The sequence below is a fragment of the Carassius auratus genome, chromosome 17 (genome assembly GCF_003368295.1).
Source record: "Carassius auratus strain Wakin chromosome 17, ASM336829v1, whole genome shotgun sequence".
In the NCBI taxonomy this organism is placed as follows: domain Eukaryota; kingdom Metazoa; phylum Chordata; class Actinopteri; order Cypriniformes; family Cyprinidae; genus Carassius; species Carassius auratus.
Genome location: NC_039259.1, coordinates 8,326,305 through 8,347,871, shown reverse-complemented (window position 1 = coordinate 8,347,871; position 21,567 = coordinate 8,326,305). Strand labels below are relative to the sequence as shown.

General features: G+C 37.0%; 1 protein-coding gene across 1 annotated transcript in view; it reads left to right on the top strand.

Annotated features, from left to right (window-relative positions):
- Positions 1-16,170, top strand: part of ttc27 (tetratricopeptide repeat domain 27) — a 92,878-nt gene extending 76,708 nt beyond the window's left edge. The window contains exons 13-20 of the mRNA XM_026285574.1: positions 2,412-2,639; positions 3,798-3,896; positions 4,331-4,383; positions 6,496-6,661; positions 11,447-11,644; positions 11,905-12,016; positions 14,498-14,598; positions 15,733-16,170. Coding sequence (XP_026141359.1) covers positions 2,412-2,639; positions 3,798-3,896; positions 4,331-4,383; positions 6,496-6,661; positions 11,447-11,644; positions 11,905-12,016; positions 14,498-14,598; positions 15,733-15,852 — 1,077 coding nt within the window. The 3' untranslated portion in view covers positions 15,853-16,170. The remainder of the gene's footprint in view (positions 1-2,411; positions 2,640-3,797; positions 3,897-4,330; positions 4,384-6,495; positions 6,662-11,446; positions 11,645-11,904; positions 12,017-14,497; positions 14,599-15,732) is intronic.
- The last annotated feature ends 5,397 nt before the right edge of the window (positions 16,171-21,567 follow it).

Below are 21,567 nucleotides of genomic sequence, written 5' to 3'. Positions count from 1 at the left end.
CTGTTTGGAGGCTACAATAAATCTAATTCTTTGGCATTGACCATTGTTAGTTGACTCTCTTATCAAATGTGAAATTGTAATATTTTTTTAGGATGGGGCTTTATTAAGATAGGAAAGTGTAGAGTGAAATGGAAGCAAAGTGGGAGAGAGAAAAGAGGGAAAGATCCTGGAGTCGGGGGTTTTCAAACTTGGGATGCCCACAATGCAGTAGGGTTATACATGCAATAGGTCACACTGCCCATTAGGCTATTGGTGCTGACAAGTTTGTAGATTTGAATTATTTTAAGCTTATTTTAAATTAAGTTCTCTGTTCAATTTTGATACGAGGAAACAACAGTCACTCAAATCTGAGTAAGAACTGTTTTTGGATACATCCCATATTTTTGTAATAGGATGCAAAAATTCCTCTCATATGAAAAAATCTCATATGAAATTAATTAAAGATTAAGCAGCATATGTAATATTTAGCTTGATCTCCTGAGGTCTAATATTAATATTTTGGTTACATTACTTTTTTTGAACCCCTACCACAACCACCAACTATTCTTTTTTGTTTTGTTTGTTTTTTAATCATAGAAAGTGGCAAAAAAAAACATTGGTCATTCTAAGTTAAGAAAACAGTTGGTGACAAAACACTTTATATTCGAACTAATGGTTTTCTACTAAAACTAAAGGAATTAGAGGTTTCTTGCTGTGAAACCCAGAGACTTTATCATGGTTAACACTTTCTGGCACCAGATTTTTCAGTTTCCTTTCCGATATTTCCAACCTGTTATTAGCATTGAAACTGATGACCTTGTCCCTGATTAGCATCTGTCAGTCATGAGATCCATCAGAGGAAACCGCTGCCTCACTGTGCCTGACTGGGCTTCACAAACCTTTGCTGGCTTCAGTGGCACCTTGTTGTTTATGGGCAATATGAAATGTTTAGTTTTTAATGGCAGCGTGGAACAAAAGAGCATTGAGGTGCTGTCAGACCATGGGGTTCTCTTTCTCTCCAGTGTTACTTCGTCTTATCGGTGTTGTTCTTATTGAACAGTAATATATAATACACAAGTAAATAGCTTATTCATCATCTGTCTGGGCCTTTTGAGCTTTCTTTTTTTATCTAACTATTGTGTTGGGCATGAAGAGCTATTGTTCCCACTTCTCAAATTATGTATACTCACAAAAATAAATAAATAAGCACCCAAATAGAAGTGCTGGCCAAGCACTGTGAATTTTATTGCCTCCCACCCCCTCTCTCCCACTACAGCTTCAGTTCTGAGCGTTTGCAAAAAGCCCTTTATCTATCCATCCCCATGAGTACCAGCAGGGGTGGAAGGGCAGGAGGCCATGAGAGATGCACTGTAATATAGCACAGCGTCCAGTGACTGAGACTGTAAGGGTATGTGTTAATGGTAGCTGAATTTTCCCCAGCTAGATTTAGAAAAAGAGTTCATGGCTTTTACATTTGGAGAAGCTGTTGATGTCTGTAGCAATAGTACTGCTGAGGACCATGTTTATAATGGTTTGTGGCCATACATACTGAAGATATGAGATATAAGATATCATATTTTGGAGATTCAAGTTTAAGTCTGTTTTCAACACCTCTGCCAAAATAGTTTTCTGTATTCTCTGGTCTTTACCAAAAACTGATGTTTCTTGTTCGAAATTTTATTTTATTTTAATTTTTGTGTTATATTATTTTTATTTTATGTCTATTAAATGTTGCTAGAAAACACTACTCGCTTATCAAATCTATATTTAGATGTAACGTAAATATTGCAGATTTGGCACACAAAAAAACATATATATGAGAAGAAAATCTACTAATCTTATTTTTATTTTTGTTTTCATAATTATTTTATAATTTATCAATTTCTTTAGGAATTGTTTTAGTAATGTGGATTTTAATAATATAAAAAGAAAGCAACAACATGTATATCATTAGTTTAATCCCTGCTATGCAATGTATGGCCAAAATTACGTGGACATCCACACCCCACCCAATTTCAAAACCGTTGGCATTAATCAAGAGTTGGTCCTCTGTAACAGCTTTCATTCTTTCTTTTCATTCTCCTATTCAAACACAGAATGAACTGAAAGTTTCAATTAATCCCAAGGGTGTTCAGAGGTGTTCAGGTCTAGCTTTGTGCAGGACAGTCCAGTTCTTTCCAGCAAATATTGAGTAAAACAACTTTGCATGTCATTCTGGATTAAAAAAGAAACCAAGTTTCAGCACATAATTCCCTAGAATGATTTTATATGAAGTGGCATATTAACTGGAATTAAGGGGCCTAGACAAACCCAATAATTAGAAAGAGGTCTCCACATACTTCAGACCATGTGCTTATTTTTCCAATATGAGGATTAAATCTGTCAAAGGTTGTTTTAATCTGGCGGTACTTTTCTTTTTCTCTCTCTCTCAGGCGGAGGAGATTTTGAGACGTGAGCTGGAGAAAAAGGAGACACCATCACTTTACTGTCTGTTAGGCGATGTGCTAAAAGATCCACAGTATTATGACCGAGCATGGGAGCTTTCCAAACACCGCAGTGCACGCGCCCAAAGATCCAAAGCTCTGCATCACCTGCGCCACAAAGAGTTCCAGCAGTGCGTGGAATGTTTCGAACGCTCACTGCAAATCAATACCATGCAGGTATGACGTGCACTTGTGCATAGCTTTATAGTCCTTACACAAGTGTCCTGTAAATGCTGGTAGACCGCCCATACCCCTTTTTTTACTGAAATGACTCGGGTGTATGCTGGGTACAAACGTTTTGTTAGTACCGGCCAGTGTTTCCTTTGACTTGAGAGCCAAATGATGGCATAACTGTTAAAAAATAGCTTTTACGAATGGTTCAAGTTTTAAAAACATATTACATCCAGTGTGATTTGGGACTGTCTAATTACAGTCCTGCTTTTGATGCCAAAAATGATCAAATTCTTCAATCATTTCACGTATGATATTTGTAAATGATAGCCTAGCTTTTTATTTTAGATAGACAAGGGTAATAAAATGGCTGTAGTTTGAGTATCAACGAATTATGAAAACCTATTTTAACATTCATAGTAATTCGTTTTTGTTTTTTGTTTTTTGTTTTTTTTATGGTGCTTCTACAATAATGGTAAACTCTTATTTAATGCAGTAAATAGCCATGAAATTCACATGATATCTGTAAATACATTTTTATTTTATATGAATGTTGACCACAAATACACAAGCTCTAGAAGATCAAAAAGATGAATGTACCGAACGCTGACAGAGAACATGAGAAACACTGACATAAGAAAAAAAGATCGCAAGACAGCAGTGTGTGGATGAGTGGCATCAGGTTCATCCACCAAAGAACCAAAAAAAATTCACACAGCTCTCTTTTTTTCCTTCCCTTACTCATTCTTCATTCCGCTCTTCATCCATAATGCAGAAGCACAGGCAGCAATAAGACAGAGTAATTTTCCTGAGGGACTCATTGATGACCCTAGCGTGATCTTTACCACCGCCTCGCAGTGCTGCCGCAGGGCCTGGCGGAGCTAATTCTGCCTTCAGGCCTAGAACTAAAAGTAAGGACGGAACGAGGGCCTGAGAGATGCAAAGATGAGCACTCAGGAGAAGAAACCGATGATTTAAAACATAAAAAAAGAGACCGACTCTTTGAGGTTCATGGGTTCAAAAGACGGCATAAATTTTTAGGGGCAGAATAACACGTTTAAAAGAAGACTGAAGCTCTTGAAGTCTCTCATCAATTTTCTTTTTGCCCTCTTCAGTAATTCTCCATTGTTCTCGCGCTCTCTTCTCCATCTTTTATCTCCTCAGTTGGGTGTATGGTTCTCCCTGGGCTGTGCGTATTTTGCCCTGGAAGGCTACGAAGGGGCCGCCAAAGCTTTTCAGAGATGCGTCGGACTGGAACCAGATGTAAGTCACACGGTCCTTGTAAGGAGATCAGTGTCATATGACCATAAAGAAAGGGCTTGTGCTTAGTTATTCCATACTTGTGCGGTCGTATCTGATTTATGTCTAATGTAATCAATCGATTGTGTCAGCGTGATTGTGAATGCCTCCTTGTTTTTGTTCTTTTAGACTTCTGCTTGCTTTTATACATCTATAAAACAGCATAGACCAAGTATTTCTTTAGATGTAGTACAGGGGCCTCTTATTCTCCTAATGGTGTACTTAAAATTCAAATGTAGTCAAGCGGCAGGCTTAGTTACTCCATCCAGGAAGTGAGTAAACAAGCTGTTAGGAAATATTCTGTACATGTCTGGTTTCTTATTTATTTGTAATGGTTTATTTTGACAAATGGCTGTCACCCGTGGACCTGACTCTGATCGCTTCTCTCCACCTTACAGAATTCAGAAGCATGGAGCAACCTCTCCACAGCCTACATCAGACTGAGAATGAAGTGAGTATGAGTGTAGGCGCTAAGAATAAAGGCTGCATCAAAGAAGCTTTGTTTTGCTGGTCTTTTAATCCAATAAGAGCATTTACTTTTTTGTTCAGCAGTGGTATTTGCAGTAAAGACACTAGTAAGCAGCAAGTTAAGATTTCCTTCAATATTTTGGATTACCTGCAAAAAGCCTGGCACTGATGAAACAAATAGCATGTCAGTATTTTGTCAGAAAACATGGCTAATTTTGAATATCTATTGCTGGCCTTGTAGCTTTTTTTTTTTTTTTTATACAGTGCTGTTTAAAAAAAGAACTTTTGTTATAAAAGATTTTTAAAAAATTGTGACATTACAGGAAAAAATTACAATATTACAATTCTAATATTTCACATTTATTCATGATCATATAAATTGATCATGTTGACCATATACAGTAAATGCAGCCTAGGTGAGCTTAAGAAAATATTTAAAACATTTTAAAATATCCCCAAACTTTTTAACGGCAATGTATATAGATAGATTAGTACTGCAGCTATTGATCTTTTTCCCAATCCCATGACAAAGTGTGATGGACTGCTAGACGCATGTGTGAATTTCTGAATAATCGCTAGCATTGCTCACACACACTTATCTTTCTCTGAAATCGCCACCATGTACAAACTGTAGATAAGCCCCTATTCAGGTTCCAGTTGACCTGATTTATGCTGCTTTTCTGCGTTTCCTTCATTCTGCATCCGCTGGGGACCCTCAGAGGCCTCCTTGCTTTTCAATTACTGCAGGAATGACTTTGGCAGCTGTAATTGCAAAGATAAATCTCCTCTGGGCTCTTGCTGTGTCTACCCCAGGAGCCAGCACTTCACCACCACTACCAACCGGCCAATATTAACCAGATTTGGAAGCTAAATGCCAGTTAGGACATTTGTTGCTTGACATGATTGGAGGTTTTTGATGATTTCTTGCGAGTACCGGAGATGTTTCCTGGAACACCACTGTAACGGAATGTACCTGAGGGATTCTGGGAATGATTTCTCTTCTGCCCCTCGTCCAATTAGTCCGGTGCACTCATCCCTGAGATGAGTCTTGGAATCTTCTATTAAAATCTGATTAACACTCCCAGGGTCCATCCAGAACAGAGGAAGTGTGTGTGTGTGTGGGAGAGAGATTGTGGACACACCTGCAAGTGTTCAAAGGAAACTAGGCTTTAGATGTTACAATGAAACCCAGCGCTTGAAAAAATACCAGCTCTGTTCCACACAGTGATCTGTGTGGCTGTCTGCAGTCCTTCCAGCAGCGTGCTAACCTCATACTGTAAGTGCAGGATTTGAGCGCTCTGATAGCAGCCTGTGTGCCACACACAGTGTTTCTCACAAGACTTAAGTCACCGTGGATTCCATGTAGTTGGATTTTAGCATCTTGCTAAGCTAATGGTCCAGAACTCCGTAAACAATTTGTTGAAAAAAAACAATGTTAACTTAGAAGTTGCAAGAAAATTGTACAATTAACATGGATTTTTTTGAAGTAGAAGGACTAAAATTGTATTTTATTATTTAACTATTTCTTTTACTTTATTTTTGCTCTTTCACCTGTTTTGTTTTCACTTATTTATTTGCCACTTTTGCTTTATTTTTTTTCCTGCACTCTTTCGATGTTTTTCTTGTTCTTTCACTCTTTAAGTTTTTTTTGTTCTCTTTGGCCCTTTTTTCACTCTTTCTCTCATTCTTTTTGGTTCTTTGATTCATTTTGCTCATTGGTTTTTCTCATTTCTTTTGCACTCTTCAGCTATTTTGCTCTTTTTCACCTTTTCCCCTCTTTCTTGTGCTTTTTGCGATTACATTCTTTTGCCATTTTGCTAAACACATTTTTCCTTTTCTTTCACCCTTTAGCCGTTTAATTTTTGTATTTTTTTCTATCCTCTTCTGTCTCATTCTTTCACTTTCTTTCCTTTGCTATTTCTAACTGCAAGTGTGCCTGACCAGTTTTTGGAAGGGAGAACATAAAACTACTTTTTGTTTAGCCGTACACTGTTTTAAACTACAGTAAATCCACAAGCAAATTCTATGAACCGTAGTTCTGCTAAACACACTGATCTTCCTGTTTGGTGTGTGTGTGTGTGTGTGTGTGTGGTAGGGAGAAGGCATTCCGCACCCTTCAGGAAGCGCTCAAGTGTAATTATGAGCGCTGGCAGATCTGGGAGAATTTCATCGCTGTGTGTATAGACCTGGGCGAGTTCAGTGAGGCTATCAGAGCCTACCATCGCCTCATGGACCTCAAGGACAAATTCAAGGACGTGGAGGTGAGTCAGCTTCACAGTTTTTCTCAGGTTAACGCCAAAATCTTTCTTTTTGCATACTGTACGTTTCCAAAAAGTTTTCATCAGATAAAGTATCTAACAACATAAGCTGGAAGTTTTTTCTGGCTTGTGTAAGCAGTGTAAAGCAGCTGGAGTCTCTTGTGTCTCATGTGCTGCTGTCATCACTGCTCTGACCACACTAACAGCTGCCCGACTGCATGTACAGATGAAACCGTCAAGTGAGAGGCTGTGTCTGAGTGAAATCTGATGACTGAATGTTTGTGTGAGAGAAGCGATGATTTCACCCTGATCTGCCCAAATATGCATGAATATATATACATATGCACAAAGGTATTCTTACCCTAGATGGGCTTCTGTCTGCTCACTTTCATCCAAACAGCTCTGTATTTGTCTCTCTGCATCCATGGCCCCATCACACCTCTCCTCCATCAGCTGTGAATCTAATAGCGATGCTGTCATAACACGCGTCTTAAAGCTATACGCCATTAGACAAGTTTGTGCTGTGGCTGGTTGATGCACCAGCTGCTACATCCTATTAAATGCGTCATTTGTTTTATCATTTGGTAGTCAAATCGCCTGGTAGTTGTTTACCTCCTTCACTTCACAGCGGCTCCGGGGTCATCATACTGGCAGTAAATTATATTTTTTAATTTTATTTTCACAGAAATTATGGCTACACCTCAAAAAAAAGAAGCTGTTTAGTGCATCTCTAATTTTTAAACACCCACCTCCTACTTTGGGAACAGTGCAAAATCTCTGAAAGCTCTAGCTGTGTATGAGCCAGTGGCAAATTAGTTTTGAGCTGTAATTATTTATTTTTCTTAGCAAAAAATGAAAAATTAGTGTAAGCATGCGCAAGGAAACTGCATATTAATCTTTTTCAAGGAAGTCTCTAATTCTGTTGAAAGGAGACATCCTGTGGAAGCAGGTTTTTAGTGTCGTGTAAACAATTTCTCAGATTATTTCTTGCAAAATTACAAACAATCTATTTTATGCATTATGCATTTTTGCAAGAATTACTTTCAGATCTTTTAGAAATCATCCTAATATGCTGATTTGGTGCTCAAGAAAAATTTCTCATCAGTGTTAAAAGCATTTGTTTTTATGGAAATAGTGATCATTTTTTTCATCTTTAATAAATAGAGATTTCAAAAGAACATAAATTATGATTATTTGTTATTATGTTTTAAATTAGAAGGCTGTACACGTAAACATTATTCCTACTTACATTCACTTCCAACTTCATTTCCCATTTTCCCCCTCAGTTTAATTTATTTTTTTTATTCGTTTACGTCTAGTGAGCAGCTAGTAGCTCATCAATTAAAAGTTGTGATGTGAAAGCACAAAAGTTGATAAGGTCATCGCTAGCGTTCGCCTCCAGCCCCTGCGAGAGTTTCAGACGGTAATTGGGATCTGGGCGCTTGGCTGGACTCAAAATCATCACTCACTCTCTACAGTTAATTTTGCTCCCTTCATCATCTCTCTCTTCACACAGAAACCCTTCAGAGTGGGAAATTAGATGAGAGCAGTGGTTAATAAGAGAAAATGCTGTGCATGTGTGCGAACATCTTGGTATACAGTCATAAGACCAGTCTCTGTCATTGATCCCACCCATTAATTCACATTCCACAGAGAAAAGAAAGAGCATCCTCCCTCTTCCCAAGCTAAAAAAAGATGGATCAAGTATCCTCCTATCTCTCTCTCTCTCTCTCTCTCTCTCTCTTAGTACCATTCTTCATTCCCTCATTTCTCCCAGGAGAGTTGTACCTCTCTCCTTAATTTCACGCTGTAAGGGGATTGTGCAGGACTTACACCCAGACACCCATTCAATTTCCCCAGTAACGTATCACTTCCCCCATCATGAGGGGGCAGTCTTATCCAGTTATCCTATTTAGTCATTTCACACGTTCCACATCAGCAGCAGACAGTCACAGATACCAGACTGACTTTTTTTGGTGTGTGTTTGTGAATAGATGAATTTTGAAATGGATAGATTAATGGGTTCTAAAATGGTAAAATGGGGGTTGGTTTAATTTATTTAATTTATTTCGATGTTGATGTTATCTAAATATAAGCAATAAAAACAAGCTTGTCTAAAACTTTGCCTGTCCTGAAATGCAAAAATTTATAAATAAAATGCTACCTAGGCTTCTCATGCTTACTACTGTAAGGCTAAATTTATTTGATCAAAAATAGTTGAAACGTAAATATTGTGAAATATTATTACAGTTAAAAAAAGAACAGTTTTCTGTTTTTATATATTTTATATGTATTCATGTAATATATTAATTTAAAAAAAATTGTGTATTTATACAGTATATAGTATATTTTACTTAAATTTTTCATCCAAATGATTTTTTTTAAATTGTAAACAGAAGTGAATTGATCAGTATAAAAGAGCTCTTATCATGTGGTGTTGAGATGATTGCATGAGATGAGAAATGTGGTTATCAGGATCTCTAGGGTGAAAAATGAGTTTTCAGAGGCTAAGCCTCTGGAGGAGAAGTCTGAGGAGAGTTTACAGATATTACACCACTGACTTGGGTGACAAAGATCTCAGCACATCTGCTGAACAGCCTGAAGCGGTCCAGAGGTGAATGAAAGAATTAGGAGAGATAGTGTTGTGAAGATGAAAAAGTGATAGCTATAAGGAAAGAGAAAGGCGATGACGGATGAACTTTTACTTCAGGATTTTGTGCTGTATATTTTCAGGCTTTCAAGAATGATTTGACCACACAGACACACTGTCATGAGAACATGTGGTTCACATAAAACACACTGGTCTGTGTGGAGGCTGTTTGCTCGGATGAAGTTGCTTTCTATCAGTCTTTGCAGTTAAAGTGGGAACATTAGTCTTGGCTGAGTGTCTTACACACACACACACATTGCTGCATGTCTCTCGTTTTCTCTCTCGGTCTGTTCAAGTCCTATCATTGTCACTGCTTCACGCAAGCACACACACATGTGAGGAAATATGGAGCATGTAAAGTAAATTGGGGTCAGTTTTCCGTCTTTCATCTCGTGAAAACCTGAAGTGTTCTAGAATGCTTAGAATGTGACATCATTCGTCATCTTGGGTGAAGCTGTCAGTCATAACACAATAATATTTGTATTACTTTTATGGTCTTAGTAAATCATATTAACAGAAGTAACCAGTTTTGTAAATAATGACATCAATAACTTTCCCACCTCATTTTTCCTGATAATGAGATTTATCATACAACAAAAAAAATCATACTTTTGTTTAGCAAGTATGTATTAAATTGATCAAAAGTGACAGTAAACATTTGTTACAAAATATTTGTATTTCAAATAAAATGTTGTCTTTTGAACTCTGTTGAAAGAATCCTAAAAACGTATCATAGTCATCACAAAAATATTAAGCACAACATCACATCTGTTTTCAACACTGATAACGCTGTTTTTATTTTCTTGAGCAGCAAAGCAGCTGCTGAATGCTGCTGTAATTACCCAGAATTACTCGTTCTGAACCTACTGATAAAATACATACAATAATGTTGCCATTAAAAAGAATAAATTGCATATTAAAATGTTTTCAAATAGGAAATTGTTTTTAAATTGTAATAATAATTTCGAGTATTTTTTATTTTTTTTATTAAAAGTAAAGTAAAACATACTTTACTTTTACTAAAAAATAATAATCGTATTGACCCCAAATTTCAAACAGTATACATATAAATCGTTGGACACTCTTTATTATTATTTTTGATCATGTTACCTCTAAGTAGAACTAGGCAAACTTGTGCATAAGCAAAAACACCCCTCTCCTTTTCACACACACACAAGTTAATGACCACCAATTCTGGTTCTGCTTTAGTAATTACAGTGCAGTTTGGAGCTTGTTAGTTCCAGAGCATACAGACACACAAACATATGTGGAACACTGTATGAAGGCACTTTCGGTGTCCCCATAATTCAAAAGGCTGTAACAACATACTAAATTGTTGCTTGCTTTCTTTCTTTCTTTCTTTATAATAATGTATTTATTTTTATTACTATAAGGGTATTATTTGGCTTGGGTCCATTGTTTAATATTCATATAATTGCAGTTTGCCTGTTCAAACTAAACCTTAACACACTCACAGGTAATTGTGTGTGCCTTATATTTTATTAAAAGTGTCAGTCAGAGAAGAGGCAGGCAAACAGAAAGACGTGCTTCAGAAACTGTGTGAGCCGACATCTTAGAAGTGTTGGGCTGTTGGCCAGGACAGAATAAATGTTTGGGAACAGAATGTGTAATGAGAGAAAAGCAACATCAACACACGGTTGTTAGACTGTTAATGTAAGAACGTTAAATATAAAGTAATGCACAAGCCAGGGACATCAAAGAATGCAGAGGTCAAGTTTAGGGATTTGGGTTTTGACCTCATAGCTCAAAATAGAGGGTAAAGGTCAACCCTAGATTAGTTTTCAGATTAGATATTCATGTTTGGTTGTTGAGTTTAAACTGCAGTCAGTTTTACACTACTAAAAAGTAAGTTCTTTGGCATTTAGTATATTTCTCTTTGGTTACACTTTATTTTAAGGGGCCCCTGTTACAGAGTAATTATACATTTACATACTGAGTAATATTAATTAGCTACATGTGCTTACTTTATGGTTCAGGATAGGATTAGGGATTGGTTTAGGGTTAGTTGCATGTAATTATGCATAATTTATTGTTATTCTAAAAGTAAGTACATGTAACGTGTAACAAGGACACCTTAAAATGAAATGTTACCTTCTCTTTTTTTTTCTTCCCTTAAGGTACTGGAAATCCTGGTGCGTTCTGTAGTGGATAATCTGACGGATCACCGTGGCGAACAGGCCTCCAATCTTAAAGCCAAACTGCAGGAACTCTTTGGGCGAGTCTCTGCCCGCTGCAGCACAGACGCCCAAATATGGAAGCAGTACGCTCATCTCTATGGCGATGGCAATAGCAGCAATGTAGAAGACAACGAAAAGGTGAATTTTATAAAAATAAAAATAAAAATATTAAGATTTATTTATTTTTACTTTATTAGTATAAGATAGTGTAGAAATAAAAGCAGTGGGCTTCCTAGCATTGTGCTGCACTTATAGAAAATATATTGATTTACATACTCAAAATAATCTTGACTCAATTTTACATTGAAGACATACAATCGCTTTTATTGGTTGTCATTTTATTACCTTACATCTGGTTTGGTCTTGTAGTCTCTGCATTTTGATGTGTGTGTTTGTAGGCATTGCAGTTTCTGAGTAAAGCGCATCGGTGTGAGACACAGGCAGCTGGCTGGGAGAAAGACATTGGCAGCTTCAGATCTGTGGTGAAAGGTGCCAGAGATATGGCCAATGGTGAGACTTCACAAACACACACACAGCCATGCTTCCCTTTTCTCTTTCACAAGGCCATTTGCGAGGAACATACAGAATCGTGGTCCTGCACTCATTCAGAGAGTCACTCTATCATGGCTAATGTGGCAGCCCGTAAACGTAGAGAGAGTCTGAAAGGGCTGATGGATTGAGAACAAGGAGCAGGAGCAAGAACGACAAACAAGCCTTTTACCCCTCTGACCTCCACCAGAGACAGACTTCTGTTTGTGTGTGTGGGCACGTGCACCTGTGTGTGTTTACCAGATGGGTTTGCTTTTGTGTGTGTGTGTGTCTGTGTCTCATTAAGAAAGATGTTGAGGGTTTGGTCAGTAAGTGTGTGTTGAATTAAACATCAGTTGGGACAGAACACAGGTTTTGGGATGAATAGCAATTCTTTCTCCGTTTCTAGCAATCTGAATTTCTGTCTTAAAAATCAAACTGTCACATCATTTTATTCTCGGCTGGCATTGAACATGGAAAAACTTGTCTAACCGAATCATGATCCGGCTCGAATGTTCGTTTTCCATCTTTTTAGCATCTCTCTTATTTCATTTCTCTCTCTCTCTCTCTCTCTCTCTCTCTCTCTCTCTCTCTCTCTCTCTCTCTCTCTCTCTCTCCCTCTCTCTCTCTCTCTCTCTCTCTCCATCGGCTTGTCCTTGAGTATGCAGGCTGTTTGTTGTTGATCCTAATGATTTATAAAGGGGGCGGCTCGGCAAATGTAGCAGAACCCTTCACACGCCTCCATCCCTTCCCACTTTCTCTGGCCTGCTTTCTGTATGTGTGTGGGTTTGTGTGTGTGTGTGTTTGGGGAGGATTGATCGATCGATATAAGGGCGAGGTAAGTGTGTTAGCATACGTAAGATCATTCTTCACTGGGTTGTATGGTACATTGTGCATTTGTGGAGATCTTGTATTCATGTATGTGTTGCTATGCATTAATACTGGGTGTGTGTGTGTGTGTCTGTGTGTTGTGAATGAGCTCAGCACTTATTAATCACACCACTTTTCTGGCTCTTCAGGCAGAAACATGAGGATGAGATGTGTAAAGAGAGAGATGGAGATGGCAAGAATGAAAATCTGATGGATAGATGGACTGACTGGAATTTAGCAAGAAATAATTTAGAAAGGAAATGCAAGAATTTAGTAGGAAATATATTGAGGGAAAGCAAAAAACAAATTGAGAGAGAATTTACAAAGAGAGCAAGAATTTAGAGAAAAAAATAAAAAGATAATTTAAAAAGCATTTAAAAAGGAAAGCAGATATTTTGAAAAAGATTTAAAAAAGAATGAGTATTTATAAAGGAAAAAGGCAGAAGAAAGCAAGAATTGAGAATTTTAATAACAATTTTAAAAGAATTGCAGCAAGAATTTACAAAGAAAAATAATTCAGGATAAAGTAAATAAAAAAAATCTAAGAATTGATTTAAAATTTATTTAAGAAGCTTTACATTTACATTTGTAGATCCTGAGATTCGTGCAGTTACCATTGGATCATCTGGTTGAAATGACATATGAGATTAGAGCTGTGTGTCATCAGTAGAGCAATGGTAGGAGAAGCCATGTGCCTGTATGATGGGACCCAGTGATGTGGTGTATTTGGAGAAGAGGAGGAGTCCAAGAACTGATCCCTGAGGAACCCCAGTGACCAGTTGATGTGCTTTGGATACCTCCCCATCCCAGGCCATCCTGAAAGACCTATGAGTGAGATGAAATTCAGACCAGTGAAGTGGAATCCCTGTGATGCCCAGTGATGGCAGACAGGAGGACAGGTGGATCCGATCATTGACCGTGTCAAAAGCGGCAGATAGATCCAGCAGAATAAGAACTGATGATTTGGAATCAGTTTTTGCATTCCGCAAGGCTTCCGTGACTGACAGTCTGACAGAATGGCCATTCCTGAAAATAGCATCCTGTTAGTATTTAGAATGAATTTTGGAATTTATGAAATAAGGGATTTTAGGAAGAATAAAAGAAAAGTAGAGGAGAAGGAGAGAATCCAGGAAGGGATGAAATAAATAGGAAGAAGTGAAAGTGATGGAATGAAAGGCAGAAAAAAACAGTTGCGCAGAGATGTGAAAGCGAGGGAAAACTAAGAATAGGAGAAATTTTCATTGGGATTAGGTGTGTGTGTGTTGAATGACAGTTTTAATGGTGTTTGATGTTGCACTAATAGCCGTACTGATTAAACATGAGTCGCTCAGAGGTCGTGATCCATCACTTAATGTTAACAGTACTACACACACAAATTAATTAATGACCATCTCTATGTATTAGGCCACAGACCTTGGTATTGCATCACCTGACCTCTAGTGACCTTTGACAGGCTGACACTCACTGTCTCCTTTTACTGGCGGTGCAGCATACAGATGCTTAATGTTCCAGCGCTGCCCTCTGTAACCCGCCGTGACTCTACTGGCGATGAAACTCCTCAATAATTCCTGTCTATGTCTCTCTGTCTCTCAGTCTCTATCAGCTGTAGCAGGTCTAAGCGCAATCCTCAAGAGGCTCTACAGTTGCTGTCTTCAGCTCGACTCAGTTTGAAGAGCCTGGTCACCAAAGCCAAAGTGAGTTTCACACACACTTGGCTCTTAAAGTCTTTAGATTTAAGGCTTTGCTTAAGTCTTTTAAAGCTACCAATAAAAACTGGCCTTTTTATTTGTTTTCTAAAAGTTAGCATTTTTTGGCAATTACTGCCTATTTAATGCTATTACACACATGGTAACACTTTAATATAGGGACCAATTCTCACTAGTAACTAGTTGCTTTTTAGCATCATAAAAAAAGATTGGCTTTTTTTAGTACTTATAAAGCACATATTCTACATCCCTAATCTTACCCAATACCTAAACTTAACAACTACCTTACTATTAATAAGATGCAAATTAGGAGTTTATTGAGGAAAAAGTCATAGTCAGTGGTTTGTTAATTGTGAGAATTGAACCTTAATATAAAGTGTGACCAAATATTTAAGTCGATATAAAATAGTTTTCAAAACTCACAAATCCAACAAAACAGAGGATTTTTTTTTTAATGCAATACTGTTAAAAAGTTTGGGGGCATTTTTTTGAAAGAAGTTAATATGTATTCAGAGAGGACACATTAAATTTATCAAGTGAGAGTAAAAACATTTACAATTTTAAAAGATTTGTTGAAAAATAAAAACTGTTCTTTTGAGTCCTGAAAAAAAGTGGGTTTTTACAAAAAAAAAAAAAAGAATCGAGCAGAACAATGCTTTTCAACATTTAGCACTATATACAGTAACAATAAGAAATTAGAAACAAATAAGTATATTGTATAATTATATAATCATTTCTGAAGGATCATTTGATACAGAAGAGTTTTCAGCAGTAAAGGCTGGTGGAAATTCAGCTTTGCCAATGCCAAAATATATAACCATTTTAAATATTTGAAAATACAAAACAATTATTTTATAATAGTTTCACAATTTTGCTATTTTTATTCGATCGAGTAAATGCAGATCTAAAAAAAAATGTTTATATATTGAATAACTGCAATTAATCAATAATTTTTCAGTATTTACAATAAGACCAACATTCTAATGTTTTAAGTAAATGGTGTCAATTTTGATTTCATGTAATCTGTAAATATGTAATGTTAAGTTATTATTATTTTTGGTAAATTATCTGTCAGATGCCATTTATAGGTCTCACTTTTTTTGTTTTGTTGTCTCTTCACAGCAACTGTACACTGATGTGGCCACAGGTGAACTCCATGATGAGCTCAGAAGTGATGTCACAGAGCTCGAGCAGCTCATCACAGAGCTGCAGGACCTGAGTGCCCAGCTACGCAGCCAATGAGAAGCCATAGCACTGTTTTCTTCCTCCCTTTGATTGGTTTAAACAGTGCATCTTTAAAGTCATGTTTTAAATGAACAAAACTTCCATCAGGAAATCCTCAGAACCTCTGTTGTTTGTTCAATCAACAGGAAAACCCCTTAAAGAAAGTGACTGAGTTAAAGATGTCTGTCATCATGTCCTGATCCAGGGTCAGCTGTCTTTGCCCTAAACAGGGATGCTTTGATCACACAATTTGATTTTTATGGTTCCTTAAGAATGCTATGTTCAACAGTGCCTCATTCCAATAAATAAAATACAGCCTCTTTCTTACATACATAATCTTTATGCTTGTTTTTTTTACTTGTATGCATGATGATTTAGTTAATATTAAAGGATTCACAGAGAGTAGATTAAAATGTGATACAGCTGATAGTTAGGTTCACACAAAATCAAATGCATTGTGTCAGTTATGTAGTTGAGATGAGCTCATGAGAGTTTGAATCTAGGCCTAGACTTAAGTAGGTTGAGTCTGAGTTAAGACAACAAAAGGGTCGTGTTTGAGTCAAGATGGAGTGTTAAGGCTCCCGAGACTGACAAGACCAAGATTAGGAAAAATCTTGGACTCAGGACAGACTCACTGATGTGTATTATCCTGTTAACTGGAAGACTTTCGTACAGCTGTCATATTAAGCACAACTCCTCATTGACCCTCCTCACCCTGTCTCTACTGTCTAGTTTGTGCTCTGCCAAAGGGAGTGCTGGGAGATTGCTATCTGGATTCCTTGCTGTTTACCTCTGGATATGCGGCTCTGTTGGGCCTGTTGTTTTAGTTCATTTAAAAGATTGTTTACACAAAATGTAAACACTGACTATGTTTGCTATAAATTACTTTAGCAATATTTTTATCCACACTAAACTTAAACTTACTAAACTTATCCAAAGGTTAATGTATTTAGGGCAACTTTTAACCTGGGGTTAACCAGCTGTTTGCCTTTTGAATTAAAATGTTGCTTATAAAAGCCCATATTTAATTATTCAATAAGAATATTTTAGGTACAAATTACCATTAAAATGTTTTAGTTCTGTAAGATATACGGTACACACACACACACACACACACACATATATATATATTTACATTTATATTTATATATATATATATATATATATATTTACATTTATATTTATATATATATATATATATATATATATTTATATATTTATATAAAATGTTTTTAAAGAAGTCCCTTATGTTCACCAAGGCTAGTTTATTCCTGTGATGTCAATGTCAAATGTTGATTTGGTGCTCAACAAAACATATGTTGGAAACAGAGACAGTCATTTGAAATATAAATAAATCGTTTTTAACATTATAGGCCTGGTTTCACAGAAAGGGCTTACACTAAACCAGGATTAGGCCATAGTTCAATTATAGGACATTTAAGTAAATTTTATAATCGTGCTTTAAAAAAACAGTTCTGGTGTCCATCTGGAGACAAAACAAAGTTGTTGATGTATTTTAAGATCAATCAGTGCACTTTTCTTTCAGTTGAAACTGCTCAATCTTACAGTACATTTTAGTCTGGGACTTGGCTTGACCTTGTCTGTGAAACTGGGGATAATGTTTTTATTCACTTTTGGTCAATGAATGTGTCCTTGCTGAATAAAAGTATTATTTAAAAAACGAAAATCTTACTGAGCAAAAACTTTTAAACAATAGCATGTAAAATATTTATCGGAAAAGGTCATTATGTCATTGAGAGTTTGCAGAGTTGGGCCTTTCTGAGTCTATTGAATTTAGAGAGATTTATATTTACCCATCTGATTTCTCACAAATCTGGACTGTCTTCCTGCCATGACGTCGTCTTGCTTGCACATCTCTCTGCGTCTGTCCTCAGAGAAATGACATCATGTCAGTAATTTTTCAGCATGGTATTTGAGCATTACGGAATATCTGTAAGTAATTAACTTTCATTGTGAGAACATTTCTTTGTTTGCTTGACCGTTACAAGAAACTAGGAAATTGGCAGCGTTCGGTTATTCATCATATTCAGCTATTTATGTACAAATGATGCAAGAACATTGCCTAGTAAGTTGCCCCAGAGAATCTACAGGATAGCTGAGGGCTAAGAAACATGAATCCGACACAAAGCAAACATCCTGTGTCTATTGTGGGAACCACCAAGTGAACAACTTCCAGAGATTATTCAATGTCAACACACTATAGTACAGCTATTTAATATCAATGTCACATACATGTTTATTACATCATCCAAAAAGTTCTGGTCTGTTCTTCTGAATGGAGTGATGCATCAATGTGTTGCAGGCCAATTAACAAATTTTAATGAATTTTGAAGTCAAAGTACAAGGCGTTACTAGCATATTTTATGTTGTAGAATAAAATATGAAAATATCTTGATCTTGTGTTAATCACAGACTTTATTTCAGATATTTATCCAAAGCCTCAGTGACTTTGGGATGATAGGACCGGAAATGCTAACTCGTTTCCGAGTGTGGTCTATAAAAATGAATCACGTCTGCAGCACTGCTTTTGGAAGCTGTCAGGATGTGCCTAAAATAAATATCAAGCTCTCCTCAGCTGTCCTAAAGCTTGTCTAAATGACAAATGCTGGGGCTCAGAAAGCATCGAAAACCAAAATGTGTTTGAAAACCGTGTATTACAGTAGAGATTTGCTGACAAAAGATATCTGCGTCCCTCCCACCGCGGGGCTGCCCCGCTGGCTGTGACAACAATCACAAAGCACATTTTTAGCTACATAAACTGTTAATTCCCCAGCACAGCTCTCCTTCCTCCCGCAGGGTTGTGGTGATACCACTGATAAAGTGTGAAGTTCCTGTCCTCCCTCTGTGGGCCGCATATGTGACTGTTGTATCATTTAATTGCGTCCCTGCTGTCTCACACACAAACGAACAACGTGAGAACCCGATGGCCCTGCGTTATGTTCTTTAACAGTTTATATAGCTGTAAAAGTTTGATTGTGTTTGACACAATTGATCTTTTGAATTCCAGCGACTATACTGTTCAAATGGCAAACGATTTGAATATTCCCAAGAGGTGAGTTTACAAAATAAGGATTTTGATCCCTAAAGGGGTCGTTCACCTAAAAATGAAAGCGACTGTTTGTAATACACAAACGAATGATACCTTAAATCATGTGACTGATTAAGGAGAGATGTCATCATTGGAGTCATTTAGGAGTCTGGGTCCATTGCACAGATTTTTTTTTTTTTAATCCCATTCACGTTTTTATGCAATTTATATGGAAGACCAAACTAAGATTTCATAGTGTGGTGTAAACTACTTTACAGTATGCAGAAGTCTTGCCATTAATATTGCATTTTCTATCTCATCTGCTCTCCTCTTTTAGTTATGATGGTCATTATTTTTAAACTAAAAATAGCTATGACCCAAGAATAGATTTATGACAGCACTGTCTCTCTCTGTTCCTTAACTGAATCCCCTTTTCAACTCTAGCCATTAGATCTGGCAGATGTAACCCGAACTGCCTTTTTATTCAATTAGAGATCATCAATCGATGAATACATGACTTTAATCTGGCTATATTCTTCACAGAAGAGAGTGTTTGTGCATGTACATTATAAGAATGGACTGTTAAACACCTGTTCGGTTGCATAGAAACAGAACAATTTCTTTTGAGACATTCGGTTCTCCTCAAGGATGATCTAATGCATTTAATAAATCAGCCTGAAATCTCCTTCCAAATACTCCAAAGCTTATGAGGAATGGTATTTCATGTCTGTCTATCTGTCTCTCTGGCCGTCTCACCCACGCATATCCTAAAGTGGGCTGAGCGTAGTCTAGGCCCAAAATGGTCTTGATCCAAGGAAGTTTCTGAGTCACCTTTCAGTAATGCTGTAAAGACGTTCTGGTGATCCAGATAACAAGTGTCTGTAGGAGGACAGCGACTTTCGGCTAAGTTTAGGGAATTGTAAGGGTGTGTGAAAGAATGGAGGCATGTTCATCTATTTGTGTGTCGAAACAGGAGGGTGTGTGCAGATGCTGAATGTATTAATAGGATCCGGTTTTTGACGTGTAGGGAGGCTATAGGGGTCCCTGTTCATGGGCAGAAGGCTCTCAAAGTCAGATTTAGAGCTGGTAAGCAGTCAGGCATGTTGTAGGGAGAAAGTCATTTGGATCACATAACTGCATAGAACATCATGGAAAGCTTTAATTCAGTGTTCTGAATGGTGTCACTTAAGTAAAATCATCAGAATAAGAGAATGGTTCTGATGGCTTTGCAGGTCTGTTACACTAGTGTTGAGAACATCTTAAAAATGGTCTTAGTTGGTTTAAGTTGGTCTCACAGCCTAGTCAACACTCTTAAAAATAAGGCTCCGAAAATGGGGTTTTCACTGTGATGACAGAACCAATATGAGTTTCCTAAGGAACATTTGAGTGAACAGTTCTTAAAAGTACAATTTTGCTTAGTGTGATAAACATTTTGATAGTATATTGACCCTTTTTACACCTTTTGTGCAATAGGAAGTTTTCATGAATGTTAAAATGTTCTTCTTGGAATTATCTGCCAATAAAGAACTTTATTTTTAAGAGTGAAGCTGGTCAGTTTCTCAGCTTGGTCAGCTAAAAATATTTCCTTCAAAACCATCTAAGGCCAGCCTAAACTGGTTTAAGCATTTGCCTTGTCAATTCGGTGTCCCAATCTGCTTGAAAGTGTCCAATGATTTTCTAAATCCATCCAATAGACTAGACGAAGCTTAGACTACAGTACCTTTCAAGCTGTTTTTATTTTCTAGCTAATATCAAATGCCTGTGTAACCATCAAATCCTATGGTATTTCAAGGGAAATTCAGATTAGATGGAAATATGGGAAGGTTATCCTCAAAAACCAGACTCTATATAGATTTCAAAGGCTATATTTACAATGTATTTTAATAGTCTGATAACTGGCAATTCATATTCATATTCAGTAATCTATTATAATTGTCTACATGCTACTTACCAGTGCCATGTGTTTTTACTGCCATTTTGATGCTGTTGTTGTTTTGCCCTTTTTTAAAAATAAAATGTTGGCCTGTTCTAGGATACCCAAACATCTGGTCAATTACGTAAGCCACTAAAATGATTCCATCAGTATGTCCTTTGTAAAGCAACGACCATAAGAAAGTGTCAGGGTAAGAACTGAGCTGAATATATCTGAAATGGTAACACTTTTCATTAGATTTCAATTAAATGTAAGTAACCCTGTTTCCCGAGTGCCCCCAGAGTGTGGCTTTTTCTCTTCGGCACATGCACACTTTGATCAGAGTGGAAGAAATGTGGTTAAAACGTAAGCTATACTGTGATTATAGTTACTCTAATTATATGCATAATTATGGTATTCTGTTTATATGAGCTTCAGCTTTAATTCCAGCACTGGCTCGGGGTGCATGCAGGCATAGCCAGAGTTTGATTCTAATGGAATTTCTGCTTACTTTTGTATAAGCAATATTAATATTCAGTCCCCATTTGATTCATATCCTGAGAACCCTGTAGTGGAATAGCTTATTTTTGTGTGGAGTGGAACTGATGCCTGCACTCTATATGACAGGCTTGACTTATGATGGATGCACTTATCTGGCATTTTTACAGACGAACCCCATCATCAAATTCATACGTCTGAACGCAGTTCTTCAGTTTTTTTCTTGCTTTTGGTTTAAGGGTTCAGCCCCACATGTGTGTTCCAATAAGAGCTC